Source organism: Fomitiporia mediterranea (assembly GCF_000271605.1).
Source record: "Fomitiporia mediterranea MF3/22 unplaced genomic scaffold FOMMEscaffold_10, whole genome shotgun sequence".
Classification (NCBI taxonomy): Eukaryota; Fungi; Basidiomycota; class Agaricomycetes; order Hymenochaetales; family Hymenochaetaceae; genus Fomitiporia; species Fomitiporia mediterranea.
Window position 1 is genome coordinate 1,794,557 of NW_006760395.1, and position 10,652 is coordinate 1,805,208.

The window sequence follows — 10,652 nt, forward strand, 5'->3', positions numbered from 1 at the left end:
AAGGGTCAGAAAGAATGGAAGTCCTCGAAACCGAAACCGCCTCCTGGACCGTCATGCTCTCATTACAGTGCTACTAGCTTCGATTTTTGGTGTCTTGCACGTTAATTCGCACTCTTGGGCCCGTCATGGGGAAAATGCACAGCCTTCCGCGTCCTCCGTGATACTTCTAATAACCGCGTCTTGATTTGCTCAGGGTTGTTTCTAGTGGATACAGATCACATTGAAACAACTGCGGAGGGGGATGCATGCTGGTTGCAGGGCAGCTTCTTACCACCATGACCTCAACTACCAGACATGCAGTAGAATTCGTTTCTCTGGGTGCTGCAACATGGCTGATTTACAAGGCGCTTCAATCGTGTCGAACACCCTCAAAAGCAACTGAGCTACGTGGACCGCCAAGGGAGAGCTGGCTTCATGGATCAGGGAAGAAAGAGTTCTTCTCCAGTGAGGGACTCGGGGAGGGAAATTTGCTCTTGGAACGATGTGCTGAACAATACGGTTTGGCGTACCATTTCCCGGGTCCACTGGGTACGAAGACAATAGTATTGATGGATCCGAAGAGTATTGCACATTTCTACGCCAAAGGATCGACTGTCTATGTATTCAGCAAAAGTGTAAAGAATACGATCCATAGGTTTGTAAGTTCAGACAAGACGGTGCACGATTATAGCCACTGTGTTAATGGTAACATAGGTCGGTAGAGGCTTGTTTTCAGCAGAGGGTGACGACCATCGAAGGTGAGAAATAGGAAATGAATCCTCTCTATATTTTTCCTGGTGCTAAATGTGTCCAACAGGCAGCGCAAATCACTCGCCCCTGCTTTCTCCACTGCAGCAATTCGAGACGTAACGCATGTCTTCTTCAATTCAGCATATAAGGTATAGATATTCTTATATGAGTACATGCTCCGATCCTGTTGAAAAGTAATAAATGCTAGTTGAAAGATGCCTGGGATGCACAAAACGTTGGGTTAGACGAATTCATCATTGACGTTCAAACATGGTAAGCTGCTTCGTTCTCGGTCCTGTTGATTCCGCACCATTAAAACATGCCCGCTCGCGAAAGGATGAACCGCATCTCTCTAGATAGCATTGGTATAGCAGGCTTCGGGCACGACTTCAATTCGCTCGAAGGCGAAAGCCAGGAAATGACAGACGTCTTCGATTCTTTCTACACACCAAACCTTCCATCGGGCTTCATACTCCTCATCTTTATGCTTCAAATTATATTCCCAATATTCTCGAAGATTCCCACAAAAATGACTCGCTTGCAAAGCAGAATGAATGCTACACTTGAAGGCATTTCGAGGAACCTTATGAAGGGTAAGCGAAGCGAGGGAGAAGTGGCCTCCCACGGCCAGCTTGATGTCGACCGGTCAGTAATGGGAACACTTCGTATGTTGTTTCCCGGTAGCTCTTTGGAGCAAACCCATTAATTCAATGACAATATAGTCAAAGCTGAGAGTTCCAGTTCAAAGCTAAAGATATCCGAGGAAGAGCTACTGGCTCAGGTACGCAACGATAACGCGACTTGAAGACCGATAACAATGCTCATGTGTCTTTTCCTAAAAAGATGAAGACTCTACTAGTAGCTGGCTATGAGACAACATCCAGTACGTTTCACCGGTGATGGCTTCTATATACAATAGATCGCTTACCTGGATTTTCTTATAGTAAGCTTGACTTGGGCTCTTATCGAGTTAGCAAGGCATGCCGACAAGCAAGACAAACTTCGAAAGGAGCTCTGCGAATTTTCTAGTAGCGACCCGTTATATGATCAGCTTACAGACAGTCTTCCCTATTTGAATGCGGTTACGCTTGAAATCCTTCGCTTACGTTCGCCGGCCGAGGCGACTCAACGTGTAGTGAGTACTTGCCCGCACACTAAGAGCTGTCTATTCATGGACTATTAACTACAGGCTGCTTGCGACGACGTGATACCACTCAGCAAACCCATCACTAACCCTTCAGGCGAACAGATTAACGAAATAATCGTACCTGAAGGCTCCACCGTCTTGGTGCCGATATCCGCCATCAACTGCTCGGAAGCGATCTGGGGTCCAGATGCAAAGGCGTTCAACCCCGAGCGATGGCTCTCCAATGGCGAGGATGTGAGTCTTCCGAGCAAGGTGAAGGATATCCAAGGATATCATCACTTGCTTACTTTTGCAGATGGACCAAGGATGTGTATCGGACGGGCGTTTGCCGTCGCAGAGTTTAAGGTGGGTTGTGTCCTGCCCAGAAAGGCACTTCGTTGAATACCTTTCACTGACATGCAATCTTTTTGTGTGTTCGTAAGGCTGTGCTCTTTGTTCTTATACGTAATTACGTATTCTCAATGCGGGATGGACCAGAAACGAAGATTGAAATGGTTGCGACGATTCTTCCCCGCCCGAAAATTGCTGGAGAGGAAGGATATGCTGTACCGTTGCGCGTCAGGCGTGCTGAATAAGGTTTTTTTCCTCAATTTATTCGAGCATTGTGCATTATTTCCTGCATAATAATCATTTAGTTGCATTTACGCATGGGTTCCACGACAAGAATCACGAAGAAAAGTGAAGATTTCCATAATCCTGGCTCAATGACAAGATGCTGCGCACGAGAGCAAACAATGTCATGGTGTTATAGTGTGCAGTTACTGTCCTTCGCTCGGAGGATCCAGCAGACAACGATGAATAATAAAGTCGTCCACTCGAACGATTTAATGTTAGGTCAGGAGAACATTAGTGCCATCGAAGTCAAAAACAGCCCTTCTATACAGGCATGCTTCATTGAAATGCCATTGGCATTTATTCGTTTTCTTTGCAAATGGATGCAGACAGGGCTGCTCCCTTCATTACTCCAAAAGGTAAGATGTACAGCATCCTGTACGTTCCACGTCACTTTTAATAACCTCGGCTTACAGTAATGGCTTGTCTGGTGTTAGTATACAGGTTTCCGTTACATTGGGTTGCAGTTAATGTGAGATTTTTTTAAAGAAAAATTGAGCTTATTGATAAAGTCGCAGGTAAGTAAGCAGATCTGATACCTGTCTAGATTCGGAAAAACATGCCAGAAAATTAATTTAATGGGACACTATTATAGTCACGGGTGGCGGTTGTACGTGTGTTAGGCTCAAGACACTTGGGGTGTTGAAACACTTTTTTTTAAGTAGCGTCTATCCATACGCTACATTTGTAACATGAATGTGAGTAATTTTCCGGAGTGGTGAACTAAACATTTTCTATCTAATTCTTTCGATAATCATCGAACAACTGCGTAACAAGTGATCAATCTAATCTCAAACTGATATTGACGAAACCGAGAACAGAATTATTGGTTCTTACATGCCCTATTGGGGATTAGCTCGTATTATAAACGAACTTGCAAATGAACCGCTTACTTCGACTAGCACCTTTGGTTTCAACAAGATCCGGCCAATTCGGTCTTGTGTCTCGGCCCTGACTGCGACAATTTCTCGGATACCTAACTCCAGAGTACATGTTACCAGTGTCTGGTGGGAGGCTATTGACGTTTCAATGTGGGCGGCTTTTTCCATCACATTTTCATCGAAGACGAGCTTTGGCATCACCCAGTACGTGTCGATGTAAGTCGAAAAGATGCTTGTTTTGAGTTTTCCAGCGAGTTCGATTGCTGCTTCGATGACCCCACATTTTGAAAGCATCTGCGATACTCTGGGTAGAAATGGCGATGTTGTACTTTCGCCAACAAGGAGGAATATGCCTTGAAAATAGTGTTCCAACTTCGATTGAAATGCTGAAAGGAATTCTCTAGTTGCGTAAGTCGGTCCGTTCGGTGCGCTCTTCACCGCATGCACGTATCCCAAAGCCCGCCAATGAAGTGCAACTGGCTGGCGTTCTTTACAAGCGACAAAGTCATTGCTTAGATCCGAACGAGGGTAACAGACACTTACCATGCATAATCATGCACGTGAAAAGCCTCTGATTTGTGGCATTGCTGTATTCATTCATAACGGGGCAGAACGTGTCAGAAATGATCTGGTGTGCGGAGTACGTAATAAATGTCTGGAGGGCATCAGTGACATGGTCCTCGATTTCGTCCAGCGTCGAACGTGATTCTCCGAAGCTCTTGATCAAGTTGTAGAGCGTTTCTCCCAGAATGGATCTCAGGGTCTCGTGATCCTCGGGTCGAAGTTGTATAGCCGATCCGCCAGTTTCACGGACAGAAAATCTTGTCCACTGATCGGTTACATTGAAGACAGTATTCCTCATCCTATTGTTCAAAGCTTCGCAATCTACGACGATTTCTCTCTCCGAGCAGCGGTCAACTCTACTTATGTAGAGCAGGTCGTCTGGCCCAGTGCAGTCACTGCGGTGGTATTCGGTAAGGCTGCTTTCCTGATGCACGTCTGATGATATTCGCTCCGAAGTCGATGTTAATGCTCGCGTATCGTCCCTACTCTGGAAATCACTTCTATCCAGAGGTGAAAGAGTGTTTATTTTCAGTTTCTTCAAGACACTAACAAGGGACAATGAAATGAGTTTGGTCGGCCTGGCCGTCGAAAGTGTAAGGAACACACCCTTGGAAAAGTTTCCCCAACCATGGACATAGAAAGTTGTTACTCTTCCGAGACTCCGCACGATGCATAGGAAGGCTGCTTGTTGTTCCCTGTGATCTCCGAATTCTAAGCATCTGCCAAATTTGGTGCTGTAGGACCATCTTAGTAGCAAATCCGGAGGGTTTTTAGTGCTTACTTCAACCGCAAACTTATACTAGTCTTAGGAAACTCAGTGGTGGGCTTCCAACAGATGAGTGCAAGTTCGTGGGCGGAAGTTGAACTTTGAAGACATGGGCATGCAGAAGATGCGTGTTTGTGAATTACAATCTAAAACATCCTGTTGCCTCGTTGTCTATGTCACAATAGTGGATCCAGCCAGTTCATAAGGCGCATCTCTATACCTACGTTCACCTGCTTTCCTTTCTCCTACTAGTTCTCGTCCAGCTGGCCATGAGCACTGGTCATAAGCTCCCTCGTTTCTTGAACCTTCGACCATACCAGGGTTCTACAATGGACTTGGTGATTGGCATTGATGTTGGGACAACGTTTAGCGGTGTTTCATATGCGATCCTCAAGCCGAACATTATCCCAGAAGTCCAACCCGTGCCACGGTAGGCATAAGCTTACAATAATATACGAGCAGACCGATATTAACAGTGTTTCCAGATTCACTGGGCAAACCACAAGTGATGCGAAAATACCGTCAATAATGTATTTCGACAAAGACTTGAACCTCAAGGCTGCAGGGGCATCAGCAGTGAGCGACACGACAATTAATGTTGCTGAGTGTGAAGGGTGGATCAAGGTCGAACAGTACGTTTCTTACGTGTAATTCAGATGGAAGCAAACTTTATAAAATCACGTAATTTGAAGTTTTAAGATGCATCTCCGTCCATCAAACATGCGCATTAATACGAATGGTCTGTCGCTAGGCACGTTGCCACCAAAGATGACTCCAGTCGAAGCAATGGGGCACTTTCTCCGCTACTTATACAAAGAAACCATTAACTATATAGAAAAGTACGAGCCACATGGATCTGAATTGATCAAGAGCTTCGAAGAACGGATTTCATTTGTTTTGAGCCACCCAAATGGCTGGGAGGGTCTGCAGCAGCAGCGAATGCGAAGCGCTGCGGTCTTTGGTGGATTGGTGCCAAACGGTATCACTGGACATGCTCGGCTCAAATTCGTCACCGAGGGAGAAGCAAGCGCACTCGCTTGTCTTGCAAATGGTCTCTGTCCTCCGAACTTACAGGTATGAATCGTCATCTAAAGTTGTTGAAAGGTCTGATCTGTTGGCATTAATACAGCCTGGATATCGCTTCGTGATTGCTGATGCTGGAGGTGGAACTCTTGACGTTACAACGTACGAAATCACACAAACATCTCCATTGCAACTCAGAGAGCTAACCTCGTCCGACTGTGAGTAAAAAAATCTGCATTGACTTCTCCTGGCTGATCTTTGTACAGGTCGCTTTGCTGGTGGTGTATTTGTCAACAAGGAGATGTACAGGTTGCTGAAAGGTAAGTTGTTCGGGCAGAGGAAGCAGCCATGAGATAAAGCGTTTGCCACAGAAAGACTTCGTGGATCACACTATGACAATCCAGATGAATTAGATGATATTGTGGACAAGAAATTTGAGCAATCGCTCAAGCGAGAGTTCAGTATCAACGACAAAGAAGGAACCTTGTGGATGAATATTGGATCTCGCTCTGAGAATAACTCCAAAATGGGTATCAAGAAAGGCTATCTGAGGATAGAAGGGTGCGAAATATTGCATTGTTTTTCTATTTTTCTTTATTGACTTCAAACACAGGCTTGAGCTGCAGAAATGTTTCCAATTCTCTGTACTCAATCTCGTCGAATCCGTCAAGAGTCAGATTAGAGCTTGTCAAGTTAAGACAATTGTGAGCAATTCAAGAAGTTATACATTCAATGTGCTGACACTCGATTCAGCCTGTGTGGTTAGTTGGCGGCTTTGCAGCCAGTCCTTGGATTCTCGAGAAAGTAAGTGAAATATTAGGAGAACAAAGCATTCCTGTTAGTCGCCCAGATACAAACCTGTGAGCGCCTGTTTCACCCGTAACAAAGCAGAATATTCATATTCATACCTACGCACACAGAGCCAAAGCTGTAGCAAATGGCAATGTTTTGTATGCATTGGACAATACAGTCAAAAGGCGTGTCACCAGAGCAGCATACGGAATCAAGTGCAGCGTACTCTATGACGCCTTCGACCCGGACCATGTCCGACGCAAGCATCTCTGCTTCGAAGACTTGGAAGGAGACATAGTGCTTCCCTCACGCTTCAGCATTATTCTCCAGAAGGTATGGCATTATCTTGAGATACTTCTGGAGAGGCTGTACACATGTGAATGACCAACGTTTAAGGGCGTAGACGTACAAGATTCGGAGAAGCATGCAGTTCCGTATACATGGCTAGCTTCGAATGCATCAGAAACAATGCACAAATGCACACTGATCCGCTATAACGGACCTGATCATACTCCTACATGGTATGATGAAAACAAAGGTATGTTTGTATCAAGGAATTCGGCATCCTTACAAAAGTAAAATACTATTCATATATCTAGAGCTTTTTCTGAGCACATGTATAATTAAAGCCGACTTTTCAAGGCTTTTTCAGCTAGAACGAATGCACACATACAAGAACAGGAGGTTCTGGCACATTAATTTTTCCATTGAAATTAGCTTCGGACAAGTAGAACTCCAAGCACGGATTAAATGGATAGAGGATGTATGTCTATCTTTACTACCTGAGAGAAAAAGTGAAATCTAATTGTGTTTTAATAGGGTGTTGTACATCAGTAAGTGGGATTGACTTGTAGTGGGGCCTGTGACTAACATTCTGACTTTGAATGCAGTGGCCCTGCTACCATCTTTTATGAAGATGAATAAGTTTGCATTGTCTTGTAATTTTTTCTTGAAGATAGTATCATCATACCATTCATGTACCATTCTTTTGATTCCAATTGGTTGAATCTGGAATTTGTACAAGAAGTTTCTGTTAGTAGCTACATACAATTGAGTCATCTCAATTTTTTTTACAATGATACTTGTGCACCTGTTACAGCCTTATGTACTTTCCGTCATTACTATTGGCCTTGAGCTGCAAAAATACCAGATATATTACTATACTATGCAAAATGGCTCTTTCATCTTAGCATTAAGAAAGTGCAATGCTCAATATGCTTACATGCTTGCAAGTCGAAATTTGTCAAGTGAATACATTCATTTGACAATCCATCACATATATGGTAATTTTGGAAAACAAAAACAGTATTAGTGAACTATTTTGTCAAAATTGAAATGTAATATTGACAGCTGAGCATCATGTTGTATGTGACAGTCCCGGGACTTGATCAGTAAGTTAGTGCTCAAAAAGTAAAGGCTCACGAGTCAAAAGCCCTTCTGGCTCAATATTCTGAGAATAATACCGGCGGTTCGGTATGAATATTCCATATAACAACGAATAGGGTAAGCTTGTAAACCAACAGTATTACAATTTTCTTTCTGATTTTTGCTATATAGAAAGCTATCACATCATACTAAATATACAAATCAATTTCAATGGCCCCTTCTCTAGTCACTAAATATACTAGTGAGCTAACAGTATGAATTATCAACAGCACTGTAACCAATGATATCCACTACTAATTTCCCTGTTCCGTATGAGTTATAACAGTGAGTAGATGAGTAATGAGTCACTTACTTCGACTAGTACCTTCGGTTTTAACAGGATCCGTCCTTTTCGGCTTTGTGTCGCGGTATTATCGGTAACAATTTCTCGGATGCCCAATTCCATGGTACACGCTACCAGAGTCTGGTGGGATGAATCCGATTTTCCAATACGCCCGTCTTCATCCATCAGACTTTCGTCGAAGACGAGCTTTGGTTTTACCCAGTACGTGTCGATGTAAGTTGAGAAGATACTTGTCTTAAGTTTCTCAGCGAGTTCGACTGCTGATTCGATGACCCCGCACTTGAAAAGAATCTGCGGCACTTCGGACAGGAATGGGGATGATGCACTTTCGCCAGCAAGAAGGAATATAAGTTTGAAATCATATGCCATGCGAGACTGAAACGAGGAAAGGAACGCGTTGATTGCAGGCGCCGATCTGTTTGGCGTGCTCCTTGTGGCATGCGAATAAGTCAGAGCTCGCCAACGAAGTGCAGTAACTTGCGGTTCTTTAGGAATAGGATGATGAGGCTGTAAAATCCGGACGATAGAGTGCAGAAACCAGTAAGACATACCGTGAAAGATCATGCTTATGAATATATCTTTATTTTTAGTGTCGCAGTGATTTGACAAAGCAGGGCAGAATGTGTCCGAGATGATATAGTTTGAAATATAAGCAGCGAGTGTTTGGAGTGCATCGGTAATATCTCCCTCGATTTCCGTTAGTGTGGAACGCGACTGCCCATGCCTCTTGATAGAATTGTAGAGTGTTTCTCCCAGAATGGATCGCAAGAAATCGCGGTCTCGAGCTCTTAACTCTTTGTCGGAGCTGCGGGGCTTGCGGAACGACACCTTCGTCCAATGTTCAGCAACGTTTAGAACTGTATTCTTTATTCTGTTGTTTAAGGCCTTGCAATCCGCAATGATCTCACTCTCCGAACAATGATCAACTTTACTCTTGAAAATGTTGCCGAATGAGTCGGTGTTATTGCCAGCTCCACTACTCCCCTGATATGAGTTGCGTGAAATTTGTTCAAGATTTGATGGCAAAACTCGTACGTTGCCTTTGTCCTGCAGGCCATCATTACTAAAAAGTGTATTGGATTAATTTTGCCTTCTGGAAGCAAACAAAGGGACTGTGAAGCAACACAGTCGGACAACTGTCGGAAATGAGAGAGACGCACCATTGAGATGCGTCTGGGCGAGCATTGGTATCTCTAACCCCATTTCCGCGCTCTCCACGATAGGGGTGCGATGGACCACTGCTGTCGACTTGTGTCCTCCGACTTGGCGGCATGTGTCCGTTCTTTTGAAGCTATAAATCCCGGATCAACCGTCAGTATATTTGATCAGACATTGAACAATTTTGAAGTACTTTACGTTCAAGAATTGTGAATCTTCAATACTGGCGTTTGTTGGGGCTGAGGGTAAGAGTAATGAGCAATGCGGTGCAGGCAAGGCTGAGTTAAATAGGCAGTGAACACATTGAGGATGCATGTCTGAATATGAAGGGCTACAGCGTGCTTTTGCCTCATGGTATCACGTTATACAAATGCTTCTTGCTTGGGATCGATTTGCTTGATTGAGATCGAGCACTAACAAGTTGGTGCTGTTCAACATATCCACCTGGTTCTCATGTCCCTGAACAGTAAAATATGAGTGCTATCCATAGCCTTTGTGGTTTCTGAAATTCCAACTTATCGAGCTTTCTCGACGAAGAGAAAGACATACACACGGAGGGTGAAAGGTTCGAGCACGTTGGCAGCACAGAGTTTTGGCCCATCCATGGTGGACAAGACAAGAGTTGCGAAAATCATGCCTACCTAACAAGAGAACTTACGTTCCCCAAGGACAGCTCATTCATACCACGTATGGTGACTGCCTTGATTAATCATAGTTTAATTTCGATAGCGCGATATTCTGTTCTGTATCGATCTGGAGCGTGCGAAACAGCAGTTACCGAGTTATAGTGACTCTTGAGAAGTTCACTGTCAAAAAAGCCTAAACTGACCACGCCATTTATCGACGATCGTCACATCGTGTTTGGCATGCACATCTTAGCTTTTTTGGTTTACGTTGAAGTTCAACACACAGTAGCAGTTATTTGGTATTAGGCGTGGTCAAACCTCGCGATTCTCTGTGCGATTCACCTTGCAATTCTAGAGGGTGAATCGCAAGGTGAATCGCGCGTGCAGGTTTGACCAGCACACTTGTACATGTGCGATTCACCTCAATATACTGACCCTTGATCTTAAAATTACATAATATAAAATTAAAGAAATACATCACCAAAACGTGCAGAGTCTGACAAGACAATATATTTACATGTAGACTTTATAAGTGAATATAAGGATCCACAATATGTAAAAAATATATGTCTTAGCAGTAAATTCCAATACATTTTTGTGTTTGATTTGGTGATGTAGTTTTTTT

The 10,652-nt window shown here is 43.8% G+C and overlaps 4 protein-coding genes across 4 annotated transcripts; 2 read left to right on the forward strand and 2 right to left on the reverse strand.

Annotated features, from left to right (window-relative positions):
- FOMMEDRAFT_22571 (cytochrome P450) lies at positions 1–2,595 on the forward strand. Its single transcript, XM_007269551.1, has 10 exons — positions 1–638; positions 694–737; positions 797–878; positions 938–1,002; positions 1,066–1,394; positions 1,452–1,510; positions 1,573–1,612; positions 1,674–1,864; positions 1,919–2,221; positions 2,299–2,595. Exons 1-10 carry the CDS (start codon positions 276–278, stop codon positions 2,449–2,451), a joined length of 1,629 nt encoding a protein of 542 aa, XP_007269613.1. The 5' UTR covers positions 1–275; the 3' UTR covers positions 2,452–2,595.
- Positions 2,596–3,330: 735 nt separating this feature from the next.
- On the reverse strand, positions 3,331–4,679 carry FOMMEDRAFT_159801 (uncharacterized protein; the record flags this gene model as incomplete). Its single annotated transcript, XM_007269552.1, has 3 exons — positions 3,331–3,857; positions 3,913–4,478; positions 4,540–4,679. The coding sequence occupies 3 exons, from the start codon at positions 4,677–4,679 to the stop codon at positions 3,331–3,333; spliced, it is 1,233 nt and encodes a 410-aa protein (XP_007269614.1).
- Positions 4,680–4,968: 289 nt separating this feature from the next.
- Positions 4,969–7,438, forward strand: FOMMEDRAFT_159802 (uncharacterized protein; the record flags this gene model as incomplete). The annotated part of the gene is made up of 13 exons (XM_007269553.1): positions 4,969–5,129; positions 5,185–5,331; positions 5,392–5,773; positions 5,829–5,940; positions 5,989–6,042; positions 6,094–6,283; positions 6,336–6,426; positions 6,476–6,582; positions 6,643–6,847; positions 6,911–7,052; positions 7,144–7,277; positions 7,334–7,347; positions 7,405–7,438. 13 exons carry the CDS (start codon positions 4,969–4,971, stop codon positions 7,436–7,438), a joined length of 1,773 nt encoding a protein of 590 aa, XP_007269615.1.
- Positions 7,439–8,216: 778 nt separating this feature from the next.
- Positions 8,217–10,006, reverse strand: FOMMEDRAFT_159803 (uncharacterized protein; the record flags this gene model as incomplete). Its single annotated transcript, XM_007269554.1, has 4 exons — positions 8,217–9,306; positions 9,404–9,534; positions 9,600–9,640; positions 9,955–10,006. The coding sequence occupies 4 exons, from the start codon at positions 10,004–10,006 to the stop codon at positions 8,217–8,219; spliced, it is 1,314 nt and encodes a 437-aa protein (XP_007269616.1).
- Between the last annotated feature and the right edge of the window lie 646 nt (positions 10,007–10,652).

What these genes read in the sequence shown, in the direction of transcription:
- FOMMEDRAFT_22571 (XM_007269551.1), top strand. Translation starts at nt 276, where the DNA reads ATGACCTCAACTACCAGACATGCAGTAGAATTCGTTTCTCTGGGTGCT. An exon ending in CCGAGGCGACTCAACGTGTA is followed by an intron (nt 1,865 to 1,918) that starts GTGAGTACTTGC and finishes TATTAACTACAG; the next exon opens with GCTGCTTGCGACGACGTGAT. An exon ending in TTGCCGTCGCAGAGTTTAAG is followed by an intron (nt 2,222 to 2,298) that starts GTGGGTTGTGTC and finishes TGTGTTCGTAAG; the next exon opens with GCTGTGCTCTTTGTTCTTAT.